Below are 27,948 nucleotides of genomic sequence, written 5' to 3' on the forward strand. Positions count from 1 at the left end.
AGGGTTTACTTTCCTTGTGTTAAGATCCAGAGGGATTGGGTCTTGGGGGTCCCTGGGCAAGGTTTTGGGGGGACCAGAGTGTACCAGGCACTGGAATTCCTGGTTGGTGGCAGTGCTACAAGTACTAAGCTGGTAATTGAGCTTAGAGGAATTCATGCTGGTACCCCATCTTTTGGACGCTAAGCTTCAGAGTGGGGAGTTATACCATGACACCATGGGAGCCATAGAGGAAGTACCAGAATACGAAAGGGGGAAAGGGGTTCTACTCCCACTGTTTCCTATTCCCCAAGGTGAAGGTCTCAGACCTATCCTAGACCTGCGAGAACTGAACAAATTCATGATAAAGTTGAAGCTCTGCGTGATATCCCCGGGGACCATGATCCCATCCTTGGATCCCGGAGACTGGTATGCTGCCCTCGACATGCAGGATGCGTATTTTCACATTGCCATTTATCCTCCACACAGGCGGTACCTCCTATTTGTAGCTAACCGTCAGCATTTCCAGTTTACGGTCCTACCGTTCGGCCTCTCTACAGCACCGAGAGTATTCACAAAGTGCATGGCTGTAGTGGACGCCTCCCTCCGCCGTCGCTGGATACACGTCTTTCCATATCTCGATGATTGGCTCATCAGAGGGACCTCCGAGACGCAAGTCACCCATCATGTAGGCATCATCAAGGACCTATTCATACGTCTAGGCCTGATGATCAATACAGAGAAATCCACTCTGGTTCCCACACAGAGGATAGACTTCATTGGGGCCATCCTGGACTCCAGTCTCGCCAGAGCCTGCTTACCACCAACTCGGTTTCAGGCAATGGTAATAATTATCCAAAGCCTACAAAACTTCCCAATGACTTCGGCTCACACTTGTCTCGGTCTATTGGGTCACATGGCTGCCTGCACATTCATGACCAAACACGCCAGGCTACGTCTCCGTCCCCTCCAATCTTGGCTCAACTCGGTATACCACCTGGGCAGAGACGCCATAGACATGATAGTCACCATTCCCCCAAGCATCCTAGGCTCCCTTGACTGGTGGCTGATGCCCTCCCTGGTGTGTGCAGAGATGCCGTTCCATCCACCCCAGCCTTCCATGGCCCTGACGATGGACGCCTCATCTCTCGGTTGAGGTGCCCACCTTGGACATCTTCGCACTCAAGGCCTTTGGTCATCTCAGGAGCTGGCCTTGCACATCACTGTCCGAGAGTTGAGAGCAGTCCGCCTTGCGTGCCAGGCATTTCAACAGCACTTACAAGGCCACTGTGTCTCAGTGTTCACAGACAACACAACGGCCATGTATTACATAAACAAGCAGGGAGTGGCACGGTCCTCCCCCCTTTGTCAGAAGTCCCCCAGCTTTGGGACTTCTGTATAGCCCACTCGATAGACCTGGTAGCGTCTTTTCTCCCAGGCGTTCAGAACACTCTGGCGGATCGACTCAGCAGATCCTTTCTATCTCATGAGTGGTCAATTCGTCCGGACATTATTCATTCCATTTTCCGGAAATGGGGCTTTCCTCATATAGACCTCTTCGCTTCCCGCGAGAACAGGAAATGCCAGATGTTCTGCTCCTTCCAAGGCCTCTCCCCGGGCTCGATCTCGGACGCTTTCCGGATGCCGTGGACGAGACCACTGCTTTACGCCTTTCCACCGTTCCCGCTGGTTCACAGGGTCCTGATAAAGCTCCGCTCACTTGACAGAGCTCACTTGATCATGAGGGCTCCAGCGTGGCCCAGGCAGCACTGGTACACCATGCTGCTCGACCTATCAATAGCCAACCCAATTACCCTGCCTCTTCGCCCAGACCTCATAACTCAGGACCACAGCAGACTTCGCCACCCAGACCTGCAGTCCCTTCACCTCACAGCATGGCTGCTGCGTGGTTAAGCCAGTCCGAGTTACGTTGCTCTGCCTCAGTACAACAAGTACTCCTGGGTAGCAGGAAACCTTCCACTTGGTCAATGTATCTGGCCAAGTGGAAGCGTTTCTCCCGCTGGTGCGAAACGCAGAGTGTCACTCCCACCGAGGCCTTGATCCCCACCATCTTGGACTACCTCTGGTATCTTAAACAGCAGGGCCTAGCGATGATATCACTGAGGGTGCACTTGTCAACCATCTCTACCTTCCACCTAGGGGAGAGTGGCCGCTCCGTGTTCTCGCACCCTATGGTTTCTAGGTTCCTCAAGGACTTGGAACGCCTGTACCCCCAAGTACGACACCCCGCCCCAACCTGGGACCTCAGCCTGGTTCTAACCAGACTCATGTCTGCTCCATTCGAGCCATTAGCAACCTGCTCGCTACTATACCTATCCTGGAAGACAGCTTTCCTCGTAGCCATTACATCGGCCAGATGAGTCTCCGAGCTTCGGGCTCTCACGGTGGACCCACCGTATACTGTGTTCCACAAGGACAAGGTGCAGTTGCGACCGCACCCGGCGTTCCTTCGTAAAGTGTTTTCGGCCTTTCATGTAAACCAGGATATCTTCCTTCCGGTCTTCTTCCCGAAGCCACATTCATCACAACAGGAGCAACAATTGCACTCCCTAGACGTCCGTAGAGCGCTCGCATTTTATATCGAGCGCACAAAACCATTTCATAAAACGCCCCAACTCTTCGTCGCGGTGGCAGATCAAATGAAGGGCCTACCTGTCTCCTCCCAGAGGATCTCATCTTGGGTGACGGCGTGCATCCGTACTTGTTATGACTTGGCTCATGTTCCCTCGAGCCACCTCACCGCTCATTCTACTAGAGCTCAGGCTTCATCTGCTGCCTTTCTGGCTCATGTACCCATCCAGGAGATATGTCATGCAGCTACCTGGTCCTCAGTCCACACCTTTGCCTCTCATTACTCTCTGGTTCAACAGTCCAGAGATGATGCAGCCTTTGGCTCAGCAGTTTTGCATTCTGCAACATCTCACTCCGACCCCACCGCCTAGGTAAGGCTTGGGAATCACCTAATTGGAATCGATATGAGCAAGCACTCGAAGAAGAAAAGATGGTTACTCACCTTTGTAAGTGTTGTTCTTTGAGATGTGTTGCTCATATCCATTCCAAACCCGCCCTCCTTCCCCTCTGTCAGAGTAGCCAGCAAGAAGGAACTGAAGGGCCGTTGGGTTGGTAGGGGTATATATCCAGCACCATAGCGGCACCACTCCAGGGGGTGCCCAGCCGACCCACCGAGTGTTGCTAGGGTAAAAATCTTCCGACGAGCATGCACGCAGCGCGCGCACACCTAATTGTAATGGATATGAGCAACGCATCTTGAAGAACAACAGTTAGAAAGGTGAGTAACCGTCTTTTCTTGCCCCAATGAACCTACAATCTAAGTGTAAGACAAGAGACAACAGTATCTTATTCCGTATCTAAGTAGCTTCATTTTCTACTACAAACTAAACATGTTTTCTCTCTGGATTTTTGTCTTATTGTATGCTTGTGTTTCCAATGACTTCCAGCTCTTGGGTGCTACAGCTATTGAAGACAAACTACAGGATGGTGTTCCAGAAACAATTTCCAAACTTGCAAAGGCGGACATTAAAATCTGGGTGCTTACTGGTGACAAAAAAGGTATATTTACATTACTATAGTGATAGCAGAAACATGAGTTTTCTGGGTGAGATTGTATGGCCTGTGTTTTGCAGGAGGTCAGACTAGATGACCATTATGGCCTTAACCTATGAATTATTTTCAGAGAAAAATCTTTGCTATATTTCCAAATGAGAAACTAATGTCTGACAGTTGGCTGTCAACTAATTAACTTGTCCAATCACAAGGGTAACTGATTGGAAAATAATGTTCATGACAGACATGACTTTAACAGAAGAATGAGTTGCTATTTCCATTATTAGCCCCTGTTTCCATGGTTATAAAACCTGGCTGATTCATGCAAGTGAATTTTGTCTTAAGTTGCTGGAACAGAAAGGAAACTTTCTTCTTAAAGGAGGGTTTGAAAAGAGAATAAACCTTTAAGTGACTTGCCCACTATCACACAGGAACTTGGTGGTAGAGGCAGGGATAGAATCCAATTCTCCAGGGTAATGTTCATCTACCTTAACCGTGAACCATTCTTACTCTTCCTGCAGTCTCTGCCTCATTTAATACACACCTTTCAAGTTCTGCAAAAATGAGGCAGGGGCTCTTCAGATGAGTTTACTTAACTAGACTACCATAAGTCAACTCCAGAGCAATTCCGTCCTGTAGAGAGGTTCTGTGGACACAATAGTATGTGATCATGTAATGAGACTCATAATGCATATTGATGTTGATAATTTATGTTTTAATGGTTATAAAACTAATTCAAAATGCTTAAAACCCATAATTTTGCACAATTGAAAAATTAAATAGATAATAAAAAAAGCTTAACAATAAAAATCAAGGTTATCTATTGGGGAAAAATCAAATTCTGCCCAAACTAGTTATCCTGTTTGTGGTACAGCATTAGAGGGGAATATGAGATGCTTCTGCCCCATCCCCTCTCACCTGTCTCTATCCTTTCTTTTCTCCCACTCCTGGCTCCTTGTCCCGCTTCCATTCTTGCCTAGCCAGTCCCAGTCTTTGTCTCTGGACTCACTGTCAGAGTCCTAGTGTCTCCCCCTCTCCAGAGCCAATCCCAGTCTCATCAGACTCCTAGTTCCAATCTATGCCTTTCCCTCCCCCCGTCCACCTTTTGTCCCCTCTGCATTCAACCCAGACTGCTTCCTACTCTATGGTGCCTTGGTGCCAGCAGGGGGCACCACTGAGAGCACGGGAGACACAGGCTCCCTGCTCTCAGTCCTAGTGCATGGCGCCACCCCAGCTCAGAGCAGCCACTGAAGCAGTGATCACCAACCAGTCGATTGTGATTGACTGGTCGATCTTAGAGGATCTCCCAGTCAATCACAGTCTCTGGTGGTGCAGCGTGGCTGCTGCTAAGGCAGGCTCCCTGCCTATCCTGGCCCCATGCCACTCCTGGAAGTGGAAGTGGCCAGTGCAGCCCCAGGGGGCAGGGGTCTCCCTCCACATGCTGCTCCTGCCTGAAATCACCTTCCCTGCAGCTCCTCTTGGCTGGGAGAGCTGTGTGGGCAATGCTTGCAGAGGGACAGCACCCGGAGCCACATTCCCCCCGCCGCCAGCACCTCCTGCCCCCTCCTGCACACCAAGCCCCACTCTGAGCCCCCTTCCAAAGCCAGCACCCTGTACACCGTCCTGCATCCCAACTCCCTGACCCACTCCCAGAGCCAGCACCCTGTACACCTGCCTGCATCCCTACACTCTGCCCCAGCCAGGAGCCCCTTCCTGCACCCAAACTCCCTCCCAGAGCCTGCACCTGGCACCCCCTCCTACACCTCAACCCCCTGCCCCAGGCTCAGCCCAGAGCCTCTTCCGACACTGTGAACCCCTCAGCCCACAGCCCGTACCCCATCCCAGACCCCTACCGCAGGCCAGTGAAAGTGAGTGAGGGTGGGGGAGAGCAAACGACAGAAAAAGCGGGGAATGGAGTGAGCAAGGCAGGGCTTTGGGGAAGAGTCAAGGCCTCGGGGTATAAGCGGGGTAGATTCTGGTTTGCCCTTGGATTCAAAAAGTGATCTTGGGTATAAAAAGGTTGGAGATCACTGCTCCCTGGAAGGTGACACCCCTCTCACTGAGCTGCTAGGCTGGGAACCGCAGCCAATGGGAGCTGCAGGGGTGGTGCTTGCAGGTGCAGGGGCTGCCTGAGCTACCCCTGAGCCAGGGGCACTGGCTGCTGCAGAAGTCATAGAAAGTCACGGATGACCTCTGTGACACACTTGTAGCCTTAATAATAATTAATTAAAGAGTCTTAGTAACATGTGACTTTGTTTGTTACAGAAACTGCTGAAAATATTGGATTTTCTTGTGAACTTTTAACAGATGAAACTACGATCTGCTATGGAGAGGATATCAGGTAAGTTACAAGCATACACAATTCTTTGTGTAGGAATTTAAAATCTCAAATTTCAAAATATTCGAAGTAGCCACACTGTTCCTGTGGCTTGCTTTCTTTATCTAGCTATCTCCTTTGATTCTTCCTATATGGTGCTTACAATGCCTTAACAGTGTAACTGAAACGCAGGCTCTGTCTACTCTACGAGGTGTGATTCCCCTGCTCATGTATGCATACTTGTGCTAGCCCCTACAGAGCCAGTGTGAGTGCAAATAACAATATAGCCATAGTAGCGTGGGTAGAGGCAGTGGGGGCATAGCTGAGCCATGCAGAATACATACCCTATCAAGCTAGCTCAAGTATGTGTACATCAGCAAGGGGAATCACACCCCTGTTTTGTAGCACAGATGTAGCCCTAGCAGTGGCCAATATTCAGTTATGCTGTGGTTTGTGGATTTTTTTACTATTTTGCATTGCAGTTTACCAAGGCAACCTACTCATTGTTAGGGCCCTACAGAATTCGCGGCCATGAAAAATGTGTCACAGATTATGAAATCTGGTCTTTAGGATGGTTTTACCCTATACTATACAGATTTCACAGAGGAGACCAGTGTTTCTCAAACTGGGGATCCTGACCCAAAAGAGGGTTGTGGGGGAGGTCACAAAGTTATTTTAGGGGGGTCACGGTATTGCCACCCTTACCTCTGGGCTGCCTTCACAGCTGTGCAGCCAGAGGGCTTCGGTTGTTGGCCAGGCACCCAGCTCTGAAAGCAGCACCTGCGAGCAGCAGTGCAGAAATAGGGGTGGCAATATCATACCATGCCATCATTACTTCTGCACTGCTGCTGGCAGCGGCTCTGTCTTCAGAGCTGGGCTCCTAGCCACCAGCTGCTGCTCTCTGGCCACCCAGCTCTGAAGACAGTGCTGCCTCCAGCAGCAGCACAGAAGTAAGGGTAGCAGTATCCCAACCCCCCTACAATAACCTTGCGACCCCCCCCCCCCACACACACACACAACTCCATTTTGGGTCAGGACCTCTATAATTACAACAGCATGAAATTTCACATTTAAATAGCTGACATCATAAAATTTACGATTTTTAAAATCCTATGACCGTGAAATTGACCAAAATGGACTGTGAATTAGGTAAGGCCCTACTCATTGTGGATCAGGCAGAAACATGCCTTTTAAAAACAGTGGAAGTAATAAAACAACAATTGTTGACTTGATGCTACCACAATAACTAAATAACTCAGTTTAGCACCTTGCATAAGTACTTCACTAAGGTAAGACAACTGATGCTTATGTAGCACCTTTCCCCCAGAAAGATCCTAACATACTTTACAGATTGTCGAAGTTATCTATAGTTAAGACATGCAATATCAACTTTATCCACCACTGTAATACAGTAATCTCTAGGATGAAAATATAGCAGCTGTTTCACAGAAATAGCAACACAACACAACATTTTACAGTAGAAATTGAAGATTTTTTTCCCCTAAACAAATTTACAAGAATGGGGAAACTTAAGATACCAACTTATAATCACCTAGTTGGAATTTGTCCAGAATACCGCAACTAATGCTCTTGCTTTTATAAAAAGTGCCATGCAATTTTCAATAATCATAACACTGCTCTACAGCCAAAATGCTTCTGAAATAAATGTAGTCCAACTTTACTAATTCTGGGTCACTGAGAACGAAAATGATGCTTAAAATTGTTGATTGGCTCTAGTTTTCAAGATATGCTATTGGGTCAGAGGGAAGGGATCTCAATTTAAACCAGAAATGACTAAAATACATCTTTGACTGGATCTACGAATAAATCTATGACTGGGTTTGGACAGTACTTGCTTTTTAGGCAAAACAATGAATGATGCAATCTGAAGCTGGTATTGCATCATACATGATATGAATTGCATCATGTTATTCCTAGAAGTCATGGATGATGCAATCATAACGAAGCTTACATCACTCCGCAGAACAAATTGCCCTATATCAGCTCTAGAAATCATACAGTGTCGTGCTCTCTTATTTGTCAGTGTTTGATTTTGCAAAGGGACACATTTCTGTTTAGCCAAAGTGAGCAGAGATGCCTCGTACTTGTGTGAACAGTGCAGATAATTTCTGCTATGTTTGTGGTGACGTGACTTTTGCATCACAAAAGCGCAGTATAACCACTATGGTTAAGAAAGCCTATCACCTTTATTTTGGCTGCAAAATTGGAGATCAGGACAAGAGGTGGGCCCCACACATATGCTGCAACACTTGTGCAACAGATCTTCGCCAGTGGTTGAACAGGAAAAGGAAATCTATGCCTTTTGCAGTGCCAATGATTTGGAGAGAGCCAACAGATCATACTAGCAATTGTTACTTCTGCATGGTGCCTCCAGTTGGGAAAGGTATGTCAAAGAAGAAAAAGTGGACTGTGCATTATCCAAACATTCCATCAGCTATACGCCCAGTACCCCACGGAGAAGGACTGTCGGTTCCTGATGCACCAGAATCATTCTCACTTGAGTCAGACGAGGAAGAGGATGAAACTTCTGGTCCTGAACTGTCAATGTCACAGGACCCACATTTTCTCCCATCCTCCTCCTCTGAACCACACCTCATAACACAAGGTGAACGGGATGACCTTGTCAGGGATTTGGAACTACCCAAGAGTAAGGCAGAGCTGTTGGGCTCCAGACTACAGCAGTGGAATCTCCTGGCAGGCTATCAGGGCAAATGGAGCCCATCAATGCTTGCAGACTATTGCTGGACAGTGACAAGAGATGCTCCATTTAATGAATACAAGAGACAAGCCAAGAAGCTCCGAGTAGACACTGAATAGGACTAAACTATGTGCATAATAGTTTTTTGCCTTTTGTTTCATAATAAATTTTATTTATATAACCCTTTTGCTGATTTTTAAAGTGTTACATAAACAGGACAGGTGAAATATTATCATGTAAAGCAACCATAAACACATGAAAAGACCTAAGTTTACAATTTATGATTAAAACTCTACTATCTACACAATATACATAGACATAAAATGTAAAAACTGAAATATCTTAGAAACAATAGCCAATCAGTTGTTTTAATTGTCATATTTGAATTCAGCACATCAAAATACATAATAAATATCGCACTTTATCTCTGAAGCAGACGACTTCTCAAAAATTGTAGACCAGTGTAAGAGGCCAGGATTTTCCCTTTTCATTTAATTTGAAAGACATTATCAGTATCCGGGGAAAGCAATTTACCCTTTGTGTTAGGGCTTTGGAGCAATATTGATTCAGAACGCTACCCACTGAGTTGTTAACTACTACTTACATCCTATGCTATATGCCTTTCTTGCAGATCGCCCATCCAAGTGCTGACCAGTTCACACTTAGCTTGGTTTGAAGTCTACCTTTAGGTTTTCCATACATAAGGCCTAGTACAATAGGTACAGAGGTACAAACAAGTTACTCATCACTCCTGACCTATTGAGGTGCAACCCCTTTACGTAGCAAGGTACAACCCGTCTATGTAGTAAGGTGCCGCCTCTCACCTTGTACATTGGGATGGGTCAGCCTGTTCCTTGTTATAAGTCAGTATTTGTAGTTTTTAGATGACCTACATTAAAACTCTGAATTCATTTTCCAGTGCTCTTCTTCAAACAAGGTTGGAAAACCAGAATAACAAAGCTGGATCAAATATAAACTCCTCTCAAAGAACGAATGAGCCATTCTTTCAATCTGGTAGAAATCGTGCTTTAATAATCACTGGTTCCTGGCTGGTATGTATAAAGCAGACTGTTCCATTACTTCCGTTTGGGGAGTTTTCTGGGATACATAATAGGTCAAAGGCTAATAGTGCTGTAAATTGGAATCCTATATTTCTTATTGTTAACTACTCCTTCATTCAGTTGATTGCTGCCCTGAGGCACCCAATCAAAGCTATTTAACCTCTCTGCCTCAGTTTCCTCTATCTATAAAATGCCAAACTATAAAACTAGTCTTTGAAAATATCACAGATAAAGCAATAAAATATCTCTGATAATTTTGTCAGTGTTAACTATCAAAGCAAAAAAGAATCACCTGTAAAAAGAAAAATCTAATGTTAGAATTATTTGTAATCAGGGGACTCTGAAAGTCAAGTGCTAAAGAACCAGAAAGATGCAAAGTTAGCTCTTTCAAGCCCCAGCGAGCTCTGAACAGACAGCAGTCATTACTTCATGGTTGAAATACAGGAGGTCCCTCCTATACGTCTCCCCCTTATCTGTTTCGCATATTCGTCGCTTGGCAATAGGGGAACATGTTCCGATTCACATCGGGCCCGATCCACATAGCCGTCATTTGCAGTACTTGCAAACGAGGGATATGCGGACCGACATGAATCCGAACATGTTCCCCTATTGATGAGCGATAGATATGCGTAGCCACAGGTGGGCTGTGGCCCACCCCCACAGTATCGGCTCTGCACCCGCCCCAGTGCTTGCTCCACACCATCCACCCGGTGCTCCATCTGGGGAGTGGGGTCAGGGTGCGGGCCTTGCCCTGCTCCGCTTTCCTGGAGCTCCAGCCATGGAGCAGGGTTGGGGACTTGCCCCACTCCACTCACTCAGCCTTCCAAGCCCCCAACCCCTGCTCCCTGGCTGGAGCGCTGGAGCGGGGCAAGCCCCTGTGTCCCAACGCAGCTCCCCAGCTGGAACTCTGGAGCGGGGCAAGTCCATTCGCCCCAACCTTGCTTCTTGGCAGGAGCACTGGGTGGAGCAGGACAAGCCCCTGACACTGATCCCTGGCAGAAGCCCCAGGCTCCTCTGCTGGGTGGAGCAGGACAAGTCTCCGCTCCTGCTCCCCTGCCAGACATAGCTGGATAAGCCTCTGTGCCCCGATCCCACTCCCTAACCGGAGTTTGAGGGGTGGCGGGGTGGACCATGTGGAAGTGCAGGGGGCACACATTTTTACAGGGCCCCCCATTTTTCTTGGAGCCCCAACCAGAGCGTTTATAATTTGTGTTCCTTCCCTCCCCCCGCCCCCAGTCAAAAGGCTGTCTGGAGGGGGAGAGAGGCCGCCAGATCACTCCTACCCCTGTGCCCCCTGTCATTAGCTGCCCACTCTGGCACCCACCCAAGTGTCCTCTCCTGTCTATGCCACTGCTGTACCAGCAGGTCCCCAGTATGTGTTGTTTTGGTATTTGTGGCCTTTTTCAAGAACACAACCCCGATGTATACTGGGGACCCACTGTAAAGGGTATGTCTGAGACCAAAATGTGAACAAAGTGTCAGAAATAAAAGGAAGCAGGCTCATATGGTACCTTGTACTGTAGTATGATATTTTAAGAGTTCAGAAAACATTGAAGGACTTTCAGTAAAGAAGTGACCGGGTTGGCAATCCAAGTATTGGTGAGAATCCTATTGGCAGAATTCTATACAAACCAGAGACAGAGGAGATAGATCAGTGTTGTCAGACGCTCCCAGTATGGTGCTCTGCTCTGTTCAATTGGCTGCATGCGTGTGCTCCCTCTGTGTGCTGTCCCAGCTCTGCGCAGATAGCTGACACAGCAAACCCCAAGAGAACCCCCCAATGACCACACACTCTAGTAAGGTACAAAGGCACTTCGGCCGGGTTTATTGTCAAATGAAGCACAATGATAGTTCCCTCTAGACTTTACTCTACAGGACATACTACGAATATGTGCCCCCTGGCAATGGACTTAGCTCAGTCAGTGATAGGACTTTCCACTGCCCCCTAGGCTGGACAAAGACATCCACTCAGAGATGCATTCTTATACAGAGGTACAAACAAGTTACTCATCACTCCTGACCTATTGAGGTGCAACCCCTTTACGTAGCAAGGTACAACCCGTCTATGTAGTAAGGTGCCGCCTCTCACCTTGTACATTGGGATGGGTCAGCCTGTTCCTTGTTATCTGTGTGGAGTGTACAAATATGTGAATGTTCTGATATCTGGTGTCCAGTACCTTTTAGGTATGTCTCTTTTTGCAGTATCAGCCCTTTCCTTGCCATCTTCTGTGAGCAGGGCCTGCCTCTGGCTCACAGCTTAACTTTGCTTTATGTTAGCAAAGTCTTGACCATTACTTTAGTTCAGGCCTCATGCCGGGCCTCTGATAAGGGTTTATGTTTCAGGGCCTCATCTTACTACAATCAGCAAATAACAAATCTACAACTAATCAGCTTAGAAGTGGTCATTAATCCCTGTATAAGTCTGTGTCTCAACTGGATAACCCATAAATTAAAACCCAAAGATCATACCTGAAATGATGAGCTTCATTTGTCTTGCTAATATTAGGCTTTAGAGGGAGCTCAGAATTTTTAATAACTTCCCAAATCAATGCATTTGACAACAACAGCTTGGTGTTCCAGGTGATCACACTGTCCTTTTTTTTTTTTTTCTTCTCCAAAAACCTTATATCACAGAAACTAAAATTATTCTTCAAAATGTATTAGCTGAAGATAGAGGATTTTTTCCATTAATTTCTGCAAGAAGTATTACAATAGAATAAATTGTACAAAAACTTACTGCATTCACTGTCCCCTTTTCTTCAGGGAAGTTTCATTGGGGGTGGTATTACAGAAGTGCACATAATGTAGATGAGAGTCAAGGTATTCCAGACTTTAAAAATGTAATAAGAGCAGTCCTTAGAACACTCTATCTTTAAATAGCAAAGAAGGGACAATAATTACTTTCTCTTTGGTTATCCAGAATGAAATCCTTTTAGAGAAGAAAAAGAAGAAGAAGAAACTTCCAAAACTGAAATTTCCCAGAACAGCAGAAGAGAAAGAAAAGCAAATTCAGAGTAAAAGGAGAGCTGATGCTAATAAAGAACAACAGCAAAGAAACTTTGTAGACTTAGCATGCGAGTGCAGTGCAGTGATCTGCTGCCGCGTAACTCCCAAACAGAAGGCTATGGTGGTAGAGCTGGTGAAGAAATATAAGAAAGCTATAACTTTGGCTATAGGGGATGGTGCCAACGATGTAAACATGATCAAAAGTAAGTCATCTATAAAACTTTACTGGCTATTTGGGTTTTGGTTTTGCTTTTGAAGGTCTTACATCACTTTATTAGAAAGTGCTATTTTCCCCGAGTTCAGACAATCTTTTTTAACAAATTAAGTAGCTATTTAGATACATAAAGAATAAATTGGGTCTGGAGAAATTTACAGTAGAGAATGGGAATTTTAAATGACTGTATAAGCTGATGTGTTATTGTGCATCTTCGTTTGTTGAATAATATATCTTGTTTTAATAAACCTTGCTTATTCTGTGTGGGACTCTATTTAGTTGTTTGTTTGTTTTTATTTAATGTAGCTGCTCATATTGGTGTTGGGATTAGTGGACAAGAAGGCATGCAAGCAGTCATGTCAAGTGACTATTCTTTTGGACAATTCAGATACCTGCAAAGATTACTATTAGTTCATGGCCGATGGTCCTATATAAGGATGTGCAAGTTCCTACGATATTTCTTCTACAAAAACTTTGCATTTACGCTAGTACACTTCTGGTACTCGTTCTTCAATGGCTATTCTGCCCAGGTAGGAGAAGTACTTTTCTAATATGAACTAGAAAAACTTATTTTTTGCCAAAACAAAATACAGGAGACCAACTTATTAAGTGATGCTGTAATTTAAGCGAACAGCATTAAAGGAAGCAGCCTTTGCAGGTTCATGTCAGAGCCTTTCATATCATTGTGGTGGATTTCATACTTACTCTATTACTCATGCCTTGGAAAGATGTTAATCTCCAGCTATAGTGCTATTGGTGGTATCTTAATCTTCGCTAATTTAACTTTTTTCTGGTCAATGTAGTTTATCATGTTTGCAGAAGAAAATAAGGATATAGTAAATAATAAGAATTCCATGTACGTTGGCTGTTACAACATAAATCTTGAAATCTGTAGCATGACTGAACTATGAACATTGTTTCTTCACACCACCTCATCTGGTAATCTCGGTCTCTCACTTCAGCTATTTGTGAAATACCCCATCCCCTCTACCCTCTTCAAAAGGCCTGGAAGGATAAACTAGCTGCAGCACAACTTGGGTTTTGCAAGTCTTATCTAATAAGATGCTCCGTTGTTTTTGTCCCAGGCTTTAGAGAACTTTGGTTCTATTTTTCTAAACAATAAATAGCTTGGGAGTGCATGTTATTTGCCAGAACTGTTGAAAAAGCTATTACTGTGGAACATTCCATTGCCTTCCATTTTGATACAATTATCTCTTCATTTATCAGCATTGCTACTTAAACATGTATATGCCTGGGGGCAGTGAGGTAAAATTAAAGTAATTTTCTGTCCTGAGTTGTCACCTGAAATAAGTAAAATTTCTTTTGAGTTTAGCATAAATCATACAGTTGAAAGCACAAATACAAGACTATTTTGTGTATTATTTGCACTAATTTGTGTTTCACTAATCTGTATATATTAAGACAAGGTCTCAACCCTAAAAAGCTTACAAAGGAAGACCACAATCTGCAAGCTCCTCTTACTAAGTGGACCAACTTGTAGAATCAAGGATTTAGTCAGGAAAGTAGTTTCATGAGGTCAGTACTGCTATTTTGCATGAGTGAGGGTCTGCAGGATCTGCCCCTTAATAGGCATCATACTGAGGTAGGAGGGAATGGAATACAACAGTCACTGAGTAAACCAGTCGTCTTATTAGCTCATTTATTTTTCAGTTGTGTTAACGTTCCCAAACACTTTATGCTAAGTATCTATATCGAGCTGTGGTAAACTCTCACAACAGTAAGCTCATGTATATGGGAGGAAAACTTAGCAACAACAGTATCTCTCATTCTTATTTCTGCATGTGTATACATATGCATTCTTTTTACTGTTGGGAATTTAGTTTAGGGAGCTCATCCGCAACTGCTAGTGTTTCCTTACAGGAAGTCAGTCTTCTATGAAGTCCATATTCATAGAAGCCACTTGCAAGCTAACAAAATGGAGATAATGTCTTCTGTGGGAAATAAGATGGAGAGAAAATGACTGTAGGCACAGAAGATTAACTTAATGTGGGGAAGAAATAGGAGAAGAAATAGGGAACAGCAACAGAATTCCCCCAAACCAAATATCTGTTTTTCTTGGAGTTATTGTCACCAAGCAATCAGCTTAGGTGTCACAAGCCTGGGAGGCGGGAGAAGTGAAGCAGCTACAGCGTGCTTGGGGAGTAGGCAGGGCAGGGTAGGGTTGAGCTGGGGCGAGGAGTTCCCCTGCGTGCTGTCCTCCCCTGCACCCTTACTTGCTGCAGGTGGCCCTCCCCATGCTCCCCTGCCCCAGCTCCCTCCATCCTAAATGCCGGCGGCAACTGGGCTGCCGAAGATCCGGCCGCTGTGGTCGCTGCCAAAGAAAATGCTGCCACCCCAAATCCTAGTGCCCTAGGCAACCGCCTAGGTCGCCTAAATGGTTGTACCTGCCCTCCCTGAACCCCTGACTGCCAGAAGCTAGGACTGGATGACAAGGGATGGATCACTTGATAAATTGCCATGTTCTGTTCATTCTCTCTGAAGCAGCTGGCACCAGCCACTGTGCGAAGACAGGATACTGGCCTAGCTGAACTGTTTGTCTGACCCAGTATGACTGTCCTTATGTTCTACTAGTATTTCACCTGAGTCTCATTCTTCAAAGAAGGAGACAAGCCTCCATACCCTGGAAGTAAGAGAGGCCCTTGACATAATTTGTCAGAATAAGATCTCTCATGGCTTCCGCCCCCACCCTCCCACCCCATGCGCTTTACTTCCTTTGCCAAGCGAATAAAGGGCAGTCAATTTCTAATCAGAGACTAACAAAATGGGTTTCTGGATTCATTCTAGCTTGTTATGAAGCTAATGCTGGAGTGCATCTCTGACTTAGAGTGACTGCCCAATCCACTGGATACCCTTTTTAAGGATTTACCCATTGTGGACATTTGCCAGGCAGCAGTCTGGTCCTCCATTCACAGGTTCACCAGGCACTTGCTATCCTACTTGCTTTCAGAGCAGATACAGTCTTTAGTGACACTGTCCTCAGAACTGTGTTGGATCCGCCTTCTCAGCACCTGCCTCCACACGGAGTTACTGCTTGGGAGTCTCCAACAATGGAGCACCTATAGGGACAATAACTCAAAGGACAGTTTGCTTATCTGTACAGTAATTTGAGTTCTCTGAGATGTTTTGTCCCTGTGGGTGCTCTGCTGCAGTCCTCTGGGCTTCATAGCTGAGAAGGAACTGGAGCAGTGGCAGGATGGTTCTCTCCCTATGTGCCCTTGCACCAGAGACCGAGGAAGTACAGTGTGTTGGCATGGACCTGTGGAAACCGCTGACTAAAATCTCCTATCAAGAGTGTAGGGTGTGCACGCATTGTATGGTAGGGCACCCATAGGGACAAAACATCTTGAAGAACTCAAGTTATTGTACAGGTAAGTAACCTCTCAGTTTTCATGCAGATGTTCTGAGGAATAAAAATAAACACTGTAAAAAAACCTGTAATAAAATAGGATATTTTTGAGGTTTTTTCTGGAGCTGGTCAAAAATTTTCTCACTAACGTTTTCCCACAGAAAATATTAGTGGGAACTTGTCTATGTTGACAAAAGAGGTTGTTTTTTTAAATCAAAACACAGGGCAAAACATTTTGACCCAATCCAAACGCTTTGTTTTAATTTCCCCCTACCCCAATTTTATATTAAATTTAAGGCTGAACTTGAAACTAAATGTTTTGGCCGCAAATGAAACTTGTTCAGAGACTTCTTTTCGTGGGGAATTTCTAAAGTTGGACTCTTTACAACAATGTACAGATGTCAGAATTTCCTATGGAGTTTCCACCAGTTTAATTACATCTGTAAGGTATCAATTCTTAATTTGATCACTGCTGGTATAGTACACTTATGGTCAAAATCTGTTCTCAGATCATCTTGTGCAATTGTTGCTGACTTCAGTGGAAGTTAAATGTATGTAGCTAGGGAACAAATTCTGTCCTTTTAATGGTCACCTGTATATTATGCTGCTTTAGTAAAAAGGGTGCGTATTTTAACACACATGCTCAAAGAACTATTTAAAGACCCTAGAGGCCTGGTGGGTTAATGCACGTTAACTTTAAACAAACAAAACCTGGCAATTCAATCAGTTTTCTTAATATTCTTGTTTAGATTATATTGCTTCTGAATTAACTTTTTAAATGAAACTTTATATTTAGTTGCATCATTAATATCTAATTAACAAATTGAAATTTATTTTCTATTGCAGACCGCTTATGAAGATTGGTTTATCACACTTTACAACGTGTTATATTCCAGTCTTCCAGTTCTTCTGGTTGGCTTGCTTGACCAGGTATACTAGTATGCTATTAAGAAAAAAAATATCCAAATGAATGTTAGAAGCAATTATTAAAGAAAAACATCAGAGTAAACATAATTGAAGTAACTTTCACTTCTAATCTGTGACATTTTTAGGTTGCTAGATATCCTGTTTATTAGAGGACAATAAGGTGTGACCTGCTAGAACAGACAAAGCTAATCAACTTCAAATACGTTCAATGTTGAATTGATCTGCTCAAATCTTTGTAGGTCTTAGCAGACAGCTTTTTTCCATGAAGCTAATAGAAAATGTCGTAGGCTTCTTTTCATTAATAACTAGAAATACCGGAGTATAACAATTGCTGTGACTTTTTGTTAGTCACTTGCTAGAGGGCAGTTCCCATTAATCCCATTGGTAGGATTAACGCATAACTTAATTGAAAGGCCTATATCTCCGTAAGTGTAGTTTAGAATTGGATTGTGATAGCTTTCTTCACAATGGTCTGATTCAGCAAAGCAATTCAGCACATAATTCCAACTAACTTCAACAGAACTGAAGTACATGGTTCAAGTTAGCCATATATGTAAGTGCTTTGCTATTCAGGGTCAATATGTATGTACAATACTGTAGAACGGCATTGATGGGGTTGATTATGAAGTATACTTGCATTATTTATCTTCGATTATAGTGTCAGAAGGTATTCCTATTTTTAAAACCATTTTCAAAAAGGAAATAAATTTAACAAAAAAAAAATTGTTGAAAACTTCAATATTTTATTTTTAATCTGAATGGGTCTTAGATTTTATTTTGGATTTGCTTGATTTTCCAAATTGGGCTTGCCTATAGATTTTGCATGCATAGAAATGCAATGCATTTTTATGGTCAGTGGGAGGTTTAAAAGAAAAGAAATTTCAATAAATTCATGCAGTATGTATGCATCAGAGATTTAAAAAAGAAAAAGGCAAGGAAATTGAGTTGCATTTCCCACAAAAATGCTAGCACTACCTTTTTGCATGTTTATATTACAATAGACTCTTTCCATTATGTTGGGCATTGTTGCACACTATTATGGAAATATTTACAAATAGTTATGAATGGAAGGTATAGAAATGGTACATCATTTGAGTGATGAAAGGCAAAATGTACCATATTCTTAGATCTTCATATTGAATAAATATAAGGTCATGGTGGCACGTTATTTCTTTCATTTCTATACCAACACACTGTTCTAGACTCTCACTGTCCATTTTCTATTTAAAAATATAGCTTGCATTCATATATGCATATATGAATTCAAGTTATGTATTTTTTTTAAGCTTGCTTAACTCCTCTATCCTCCCACCCTAAAGCTAAATGTTTATGGGGGAAGATTTATACAGTGCTTCAGGCTCTATGGTACTGATTTATTTCTAACTGCTGTAACTTTTCTTTTATTAAGGATGTGAGTGACAAACTTAGTCTTCGGTTTCCCGGTTTGTATATATCTGGACAGAAAGACTTGCTTTTTAACTACAAGAAATTCTTTGTAAGCTTAATACATGGAATTATAACATCACTGATTATTTTCTTCATACCGTATGGTGCTTATCTTCAAACCATGGGGCAAGATGGAGAGGCACCTTCAGACTACCAATCATTTGCTGTCACTGCAGCCTCTTCTCTCATAGTTGCAGTCAATTTTCAGGCAAGTACATTTATCTTCATAATCGCCCCTGCTGCTCTGAAAGTGCATCTTTGTGAGAATAAATGCTTAATTATCATTCAGTTTAAATCTTTTTGCATATTGACATACTTTTGCCTGTTTACTACCTTCCCCTCTGGTATATTCACAAAATATTCTATATTGTATTAGAACTATATAATAAATAGTGTGACCCAAGTATCTGCATAACAGATAGTTTGCAGAATATTCAATTACATGCTTCTGACTTCTACATCATAAATTCATTGTGAGTTATGTGATTTACTTTCAGATGGGTTTGGATACCTCTTATTGGACTTTCGTTAATGCTTTCTCAATATTTGGGAGTATTGCACTTTACTTTGGTATCATGTTTGACCTTCACAGTGCCGGAATACATGTTCTCTTCCCATCTAGCTTTCAGTTTACAGGTCAGTGTTTTGTTATTTGTTTTGTCTTCTTGTGTTCTACCTCAAATGGTTATGTAACTAGAGTTAACACAGTATGAAAATATCAGCTTATCAGATGTGATTTTATGCCGAGTAAGTAGAGGTAAATGTTAACTCACTTTAGAAAAACATTGCTTGGTTTATATGAGGTCAACGTGTGTCTTACTCAAAATTGTTTTGTTGAAGTAGCTACCCGTGTTACGCAGTGTAGGGTGTTGCGTACAAAGGAGCAAAGTAAAAAGTGATCTGCAGCACAGAGTAAAGGGAAACCTGTGATCCTATATTGAAGGCTGCTCTGTGGCTGCCAAGTTACTCCTGCACATCAGTGGGAGTAAGGTTCAAAGGTGAATGCTAAGTTGCCTACACATGCAATTGTATTACATCTCATGACATTTGATATTTCTTATAACTTTAGCTATAATTTTAAAAAGAAAGTGTGATTCTCAAGCAAATTTTTCTAGGCTTTTTAGCTGTGAAAAGGCTTGAAAATGTAACCCAACTGGACCCTAAAGGATCAAAAACGAGAAGGGAAATAAAAAGAACTCCAAACTTTTTATTTCTAAAAAGATGTCATGATTCTGGGGGGCCTGACTCCAAATTTGTAAATCGTTTGGGTTGGTAATACTTTAAGTGTCTTATGTGCCTACTGAACATGCTTGAGATTACCTTTTTTTGCCCGTTGTCTTTCACCCTCCCCACATTTTTAATTTGTGATCTGGGTAAGTGAGTGGATGTGCAGTGGGCTTTAGACTGATCTTTCCAAAGACTGTCAGGTGCCTAAACTTACTTGAAACCATCTCTCATTTGTGCATAACAAATTTCCTGCTGCATATTGTTTTCAGATGTGACGACATCCTTGTGCAAATTACTTTCAGTTTAATATCAAAATCAGTCTGAGAAAAATCCTGAGCTGCTTCCTGTGCAACATATTCATGCTCTTCATCCTCCTGCTTTTTAAAAGTACTTCAGATTTTAGAATTTGTTCTGTCTGGTTGCTTAAATTAAACATTAAGCTTTAACTGCTACAGTGCTTTCACATTAAATTAGCATTTACATTCTACGCTGTATGTATATTACAGTGATCCTAGAGGTTTCTCTTAATCACAGTTTTTGCCCATTAAAACTAATAAAAAAACCACATGTTCCAGCCACATACTTGTTCTCACCCTAACTTATCCCTTAAAGAGTTTTATAAGTTAATACATTGAAAAGGAAATACAGATGTTGTTATAAATTTGTGGCACACTTGCTGGCTCTCTCCTTACCTCAAAGTTTTTCTTGGTAGTGGCTTATTTTAGATTTTGATACAGTGGTATTCAAACACACTCGGAATACTTCAATTATACATTTCAGGGCAGAAAACCTGAATGTGATTTGTTATACTCTATAAATTTAATTGAAAACTGATACATACTAACTTTCACCTCTTACTTCTCCCAGGGACTGCTCCAAATGCTCTAAGACAGCCATATCTCTGGTTGACAATACTTTTGTCAGTTGCAGTTTGTTTGCTTCCTGTTGTTGCACTAAGATTTTTGTCAATGACAATTTGGCCTTCAGAAAGTGATAAAGTAAGTAGAAAAATTGGTAATTTGAAATGTATTTAGTTATATAAGTAACTTATTTTCTGAACGTTAAGAATCTTATTGAATTGGTAGTGACCTTTTGCCAAAAGCTGTGAATGGGCGACAGGGGATGGATCACTTGATGATTATCTGTTCTGTTCATTCCCTCTGGGGCACCTGGCATTGGCCACTGTCGGAAGACAGGATACTGGGCTAGATGGACCTTTGATGTGACACGGTATGGCCATTCTTATCTTCTATAAGGAGAATTTCATTAGCATTGTGCATCTGGCTTCCTCACGAGCCTGAATACACCCTAAAATGACAAATTAGGGGTTCTCTGAAAGCCTAACAGCACTAGCAGTTTGGGAACCTTGCTAGAGACGGGTGCTCTGTTGCTTTGCCACTGCCGTGGAGCAGGGAGTGTCAGTGCCTTGAGATGGTCTTCTCAATACTTTCCTGCTAAGCCTTCTCCAAGTCTGCTTCTGCCTCTTTGTCTGATCTGCTGTTTTCCTGAGTAAGTACTGGCCAACATGTATCTCATTTTGCCACTTCTACCTCACCTGCTGACATTTCTCTCTTTTCCTTTCTTTAACTTCTTATTCTCTCCTTCCTCTTCTCTTTGTTCTGTGGGATAGAAGAGTGAAGATCTTCTTGCCTCCCAAACAGTATGCCCCTTTCTCCATATCTCTCAATGGTGGGGAGTGACTGAAAGAAAAGAGACACCGCCTTCGCCCCTGACTGACAGTAGGTGAGTCAGTAGTGAGAGTGGAAGATCAGACAACAGACCTGCATCAAGAAAGCTACGCCAAGAAGGAGATAAAGCCCTATCACAGCAATGGAGTCCATAGTGCAAATACCAATTTTTGAGGGGCTTGATTTTGGTATCTCATCTGGCTCTGCTCAAGCCAGATTGTTGAGCAATTCCAGATTGTTTCAGGTTTAACAGATAAAGCACAAAAATACCTGGTACCATTTGAGATAGGTGATGCTGCTGAAGACATCCATGAACCTCACCCCTTCGCGGATGAGGAAAAGAGAGACTACACAAAAGTGAAAGAGGCTTTGTTGGCCATTTCGTAGACAATCAGACTATTACATATGAAAGGGTCAAATTTTAATAGGAGGTTCCAGGAACAAGGAGAAACAGTTGTGATTTTCATTACTGTATTTCATAGGCATGCTGAACATTGCAAATACAAAACATTAAAAGAATAACAAATAGGAGACAGAATAGTTGTTGGCATAAAATAATTCAGTTTATCAGCACAGCCTCAGTAGACCCAAATGTCACACAAGCAAAACTGAGAATGCAAGAAACCATAAAGAAAGAGCAATATAATTTATACACTAACGGCATATGGGAGACTGCATCAGACAATATTGATGCAGAAAAGAGGAAAGACATTAAATTAGAAAAATAAGAACAGGGCACAACTAGAGAGTGGGAGACTAAAGAACCTTAATGGGGGAAAATTTGGAAAAGCTGTAGAAGATGCAGCAGGACACATACCACAGCTCTCAACAATGTCCAGCCAAAGAGGAGATGCTAGAAAATGGGACTTCCTGCATTAACATGCAGGTCACTGGGAGTCGCAGACACAATCCAAGATGGAGGGTTATCAAACAAGCCCATACTTTTAGAGGCTATATTCTCAGTAGAATAGAGAACACAAGCATGCATCAAAATAGATTAAACCTTTAATTTAAAACCAATACTGGGGCAGCAGTCATTGCAATTCAGTACATGAATAAAAATCATAAGCAATCCCAGAAAAGAGATCTGCAAAGATCAAATAAGATTCTACATGGAGCTAGTAACAATACATTGGATGTTTGTGGCCAGTTCCTTGGAAACCTGGAGAACGGAGAGAACAGTCTTCCACAAATATATATGTAATACAAAGACTGACAGCTCCCTCAACTGGGTTGCCAGCAATACAAGGACTACACCTAACAGAGAAACTGGAATGCACCAATGGCAAAAATGCAAGTGCAGGGGATGAGCACAGCAATCCATATGGTGGCCCAGTCTGAGTAGGCAAATTCAGACCTCAGCAGAGGGTTGCAAAGTATATAACAAGGAAGAACAATCAGTAGAACCATTACTGTCTACGATGTTACCTGGCAGACATTTGCAGCAGGTGGTTTGTTTGTTTTTTGTTTTTGTTTTTGTTTTTTTCGTGGAAAGGTCATACGTACATTATTGTAGTCTATTACTTCTCCAGATATATTGACTTGATTATACTTACACAGACTTCCTCAGCACAGGTCATACAGAAACTGAAGTCAATATTTGCAAGACAACATTCTAAAACATTCCTAGTATTTGCATAGGATTTGGATTTTGAACATTGTAATAGTAGTCCACATTATACCCTGAGCAGTGGGGAGGTGGAGAGAGTATTTCAGATTTTAAAAGACTTCTGCAAAAATCAGTGGACCCATATAAAGCACCACAGGCATATCAGTCAGCACTGCTTGTGTCTGGACTATTTCCAGGGCTGGCTCCATGCATCAGCTCAGCAAGCAGGTGCTTGGGGCGGCCAAGGGGAAGGGGTGGCATGTCAGGCTCTTCGATGGCAATTTGGCGGCGGGTCCCTCAGCCCTCTCGTAGGGAAGGACCTGCAGCCGAAGAAGAAAGTGTTGCAGTGGAGCAGCCGCCGAGCGTGGCTTTTTTTTTTGCTGCTTGGGGCAGCAAAAACCCTGGAGCTGGCCCTGACTATTTCCAGTAGAACTTCTAATGGGAAGATATCTACCTGTGGCTCCGATACAGCTTAAACTGAATTGGACATACCTGAAGGAATTTAGAAGATGGGATGCTGAAATAAAAATTTGGCAGCAACAATACTTCAGTGTTCAGCACAGAACAAAAGCACTCTCTGAACTGAGACCAGGAAACACAGTGTGGCTCAAAATCTGTCAGAGTTTCAGAATTACTGTGAACTTGGTAAAAAGCAACAGAGAGTCCTGTGGTACCTTAAAGACTCACGGATGTATTGGAGCATAAGCTTTCTTGGGTGAATACCCACGAATTTCCATTACATGCGTCTGACAAAGTGGGTATTCACCCACGAAAGCTTATAGTCTTTAAGGTGTCATAGAACTCTTTGTTGCTTTGTACAGATCCAGACTAACACAGCTACCCCTCTGATTCTGAACTTGGTAGAAACTCCCAGATGTTACCAAATGGCAACTCCAAAAGGACTTCTCAGGGGTTTTAAGGTTCATTTTCAGTATTTCCCAACACAACACCGAGGAGGATCTGGGACCTGCAGGTACCCTGTCAGGAACTGAGCCCCCTCCACAGGGAAACTCAACAGAACTGAGAACACTGTCTGAAGACTGGTCAGACCCCATCAAAGACTTGATCTTTAAAATACTGCTCAGGACTATGTGAATGCAATTCGTAAGGGGACATACTAGCGTAAATAGTTTTAAGGAATTTGAAGTTTAATTGTGTGTGTATATATACCAGAGGTAGCCAAACCGCGGCTTATGAGCAGCTTGCGGTTCTTTTACAATTAGAGTGTGGCTTATGGAGCCCCCCCCCCCGCCACAGCTCCCCCTCCATTCTCCACCTACCAGACTGGGGGGGAGCTTGGGGCTTCTGCCCAGCAGAGATGGGGGTCTTGGGGCTTTAGTCCTGTGGGGTGCACCTGCCAGAGATCAAGGCTTCAGCAGGAGAGGGGCTGAATCCCCAGCGGGCATGCCCCATGGGGCTGAAGCCCTCAGACCTTCCTCCCCACAGTGCAGAAGCCTCTGGCCCCACCACCCTGCTTCAAGGCAGAAGCCCCACTCTGACTGGCACGCCACAGCTCTTGGACTTCTGAAGGTTCTCTTAAGCGGCTCAGAGGGTCAGTAAGTTTGGCCACCCCGGTGTATACATGTTGGTTGATAATTTAAGTTTTTTAATCTTTTATTAGAAAAGAGGATGTGAAGTAGCCATAGAGTTCCTGGTCCTCAACAGTTACCAGAGAGGACCAGGATGTGTTGCAGTGGAGAGCTTAATAAATATGGGAACTTCTTGGTCAGGGAGTTATCTAGTTGCTGCTTAAAGAATGACTTTTTGTATCTGTCCTCATATTAAAGTGATGATACCCATATCTAATCTAAGGAAGCCTATTCTAGCATCCCCATCACATCCGGAGCCAGCAGAATGTGTGGGCAGTTTCCAGGCAAACTAAATACTTTCTGGTAATTGGGCTAGGTGGGAGCGGTGTGGGGGAGGGGGGAGGTTTGAGAATCTTCATTGTTAACATTGGATTGTCTGCAGAATTTTATATATATTTTTATTTAATCATGATCTTAAGTATTTGAGTGCTGAGCCCATCCATAGGTATGAAACTTTCTAAATAATCCTTATCTGAATAGCAGTATCCTGACATTCTGCCATGGCAACACACATGTCTGGCCACAACTGTTAAAACAGGCTTTCATATATTTGTCTTCCCTATACTTAGCCACTGCTATGTGTTCAGATTGCAAACTGAATACAAAATCCCTTCCAGGCTCACTTTGGATTAAAAAAAAAACTACCATTTTTGGCTTCAGACTATATTATAGTTTTATTAGTATTTACCACTTTGTTTGTGACAAGAGGCAGCAGTGATTTCTTTTTGGGTTTGTGTGTTTGTTTGTTCTTACCTAGAACTGGCAAGAAAGCCCCACGTGGGATAATGGTTGTGATTATTGTCTTTTAGATTTTATTTTAAAAGCAATTGCCATCTGTAAACAAGAAAATAAATTGAGATACAAATATCAAAATTTTCATTTTGTTTACCACACAACATGGCCACTGTAGCTTGGAATGCCTTAAGAAGTTAATAAAAATGCAAAATAAAATAATTAAAAAACACTTCTTTTTTTTTTTTAACGTATGCCTCTGGTTTTAACTCAAGTGATTTTTAACAAGAAAAAAACTTTTATAAAACTTGTAACACTTTAAAGTTATCATCACATTGTTCCCAAAATGTTAAGTACAAATGAGTACCTATTTGCACTCTAAATTAACCTATTACAAATTTTTCTTTCATAAAGATTCAGAAGAACCGTAAGAAATACAAGGCTGAAGAACAGTGGAAGCGAAGGCAGAGCACTTTTCGTCGAGGGATATCAAGCCGTCGTTCTGCTTATGCTTTCTCACATCAACGGGGATATGCTGATCTTATTGCTTCTGGACGTAACATACGTAAAAAACGAGCACCTTTAGATGCTGTGCTCCACCACAAGGTGGCCGAAGGTAGACAAGTTGGTGAAACCAGCTGATGATTGTCTAAGATTTAAGTTCTAGAAGATAGACTTTTTAGCAAAATGATTGCACAAAGAATGTTTATTTTTTATGGAAGACTCAGGATTTTTTTAAAAACCAGATGACGTGAGGCTATGAAGATTTTACAATTTTCTTACAAAACTGCTTGGTTTGGGACTATTGAAAAAATAGAAAAACCAAGAGGTGATTTTTTTTTGTTGGTTTGTTTTTAAATAAATCCTAATCCTTGTGCAAATATAATGTGAAACTGAAGGATATATAAAATTCTAGGGTCTAAAAACCCAGTTTTTTAATTTTTTAAATGATGCTTGGAACTGCTAAATTTTATCCCTTTTAAAAAAAATTTGAATCATGAAATAAAGTTGCAGCACACATTTCAGACCTTACTTTAAAGATGAACAGCTGGGAAGCAATCAAACTGTATGTGCCACTTTGTTAAACAATTTTATGTATACAATGGTAAAGGTGAATTAGATAACTAATATTTTTCTTCCTTTGGGGGAGCCATGCCATCTGACCTTTTCATACAGTTAAATTAGGCTCCATGGTGGTATGTTGTAGTCACTCACATACTTGGAACAGATTAACACATTTTAGTGAAAATACAATCACAGTTGTAGGTGTGGTTACAGTCCATTCCTGTTTACTAAATGGTTAAGTCTATTGCACTTTTTTCACTCTTAACGGTTCCATCACTGGCTTGGTTTATTCTTTAAATAACTTCTGTGTGTCTCAGGAGGAGAGTGATCGGGAAAACAGTGAAGACCTCATAGGATTTTTTGAAACACTTCCCTGAAATATTTTTGTCTACCTGCTTGTACAGAATTTTATGAAGCTATTTGGTTATTGGAAAACTGCCTTTTGAATTGACAGATGTGATTGTTCATTTCAGTTGAGTTTCATAATGCAACAATTTGTAAGAACAGAAAAGAAGGAATAGTCCACTTTTAAGCTGAACATACTTTATTTGGTAATTGTTCAATAGTGTCCTCTAATTGGGAGCTGGGGGTGTGTGTGTAAAGAGAGAGAAAGTTTCTCCGTCTTTTTTTGTACATATTTTACACACTTTTACACACTCACACTCTCTCTCTCTCTCTCTCACCTAGTTTCCTCAACTTGAGGATGTATGAATGTTTCACATTTTTTTTATATAACACTGACTTACACCGGCATTAATAACTGTTCCAATGTGTACAGTTAATCTTTTAGATATAGGCAAAGAAGTGTACATTTCATAATTTTAATGGAGCAAATGCAAGAAAGTTTACAGTTTTTCTTTTAATAAGTAAATGGATGGGAGCAGTATTGTTAATTTTAAAGAAAAGGAAGTGTATAATATCAATTTCTCTCATTGAGAGATGTGGGAATCGTTGACAACACAAGTGTCAGTCTTCTAAATTGGGTGCAATATTAATTTTAATATGCAAATTGATATGGATATATTCTATTTACATGTAAGTGAGGCTTAATATGTAACATATTTTGTTTATAGATAATAAATGCTTTCATAAAATATCTTAACTTTTTAATCTTTTGACCAATGTGGAAAACAAAGTGGTTTTTACCATTTTTATGTTTTATTTGAAAGATTATTAAACACTTCTGCATAAATGAGGGTGATGCTACTTGTAAATCAGTGTGAATTATTGAATTGAGGAGTTGCCTGTGTAATAATATACAAACAAAATATTTGTTAGCTGTTGGGAGAAAACATCTGAGATATTTCTTGGCCTATCAAAGGTTGAAAGTCAAACAGCTAGCCACCTAGAGGTTCAAAATGCCTCTTAAGAAAAGATAGCACTGATCTAAAGAGAGGAAGATGTTATGTTTTGGGCTTGG

General features: G+C 42.2%; 1 protein-coding gene across 3 annotated transcripts in view; it reads left to right on the top strand.

Moving 5' to 3' along the window:
- The window catches only part of ATP8B1 (ATPase phospholipid transporting 8B1), a 134,566-nt gene extending 106,891 nt beyond the window's left edge, over positions 1 to 27,675 (top strand). For all 3 annotated transcript variants that reach the window (XM_030567656.1, XM_030567657.1, XM_030567658.1), the window contains exons 19-28: positions 3,456 to 3,567; positions 5,827 to 5,902; positions 9,517 to 9,649; positions 12,579 to 12,867; positions 13,185 to 13,408; positions 17,092 to 17,175; positions 18,581 to 18,826; positions 19,116 to 19,254; positions 20,713 to 20,843; positions 25,878 to 27,675. In XM_030567656.1, coding sequence (XP_030423516.1) covers positions 3,456 to 3,567; positions 5,827 to 5,902; positions 9,517 to 9,649; positions 12,579 to 12,867; positions 13,185 to 13,408; positions 17,092 to 17,175; positions 18,581 to 18,826; positions 19,116 to 19,254; positions 20,713 to 20,843; positions 25,878 to 26,105 — 1,662 coding nt within the window. In that variant the 3' untranslated portion in view covers positions 26,106 to 27,675. The remainder of the gene's footprint in view (positions 1 to 3,455; positions 3,568 to 5,826; positions 5,903 to 9,516; positions 9,650 to 12,578; positions 12,868 to 13,184; positions 13,409 to 17,091; positions 17,176 to 18,580; positions 18,827 to 19,115; positions 19,255 to 20,712; positions 20,844 to 25,877) is intronic.
- The last annotated feature ends 273 nt before the right edge of the window (positions 27,676 to 27,948 follow it).

Source organism: Gopherus evgoodei, chromosome 6 (assembly GCF_007399415.2).
Source record: "Gopherus evgoodei ecotype Sinaloan lineage chromosome 6, rGopEvg1_v1.p, whole genome shotgun sequence".
In the NCBI taxonomy this organism is placed as follows: domain Eukaryota; kingdom Metazoa; phylum Chordata; order Testudines; family Testudinidae; genus Gopherus; species Gopherus evgoodei.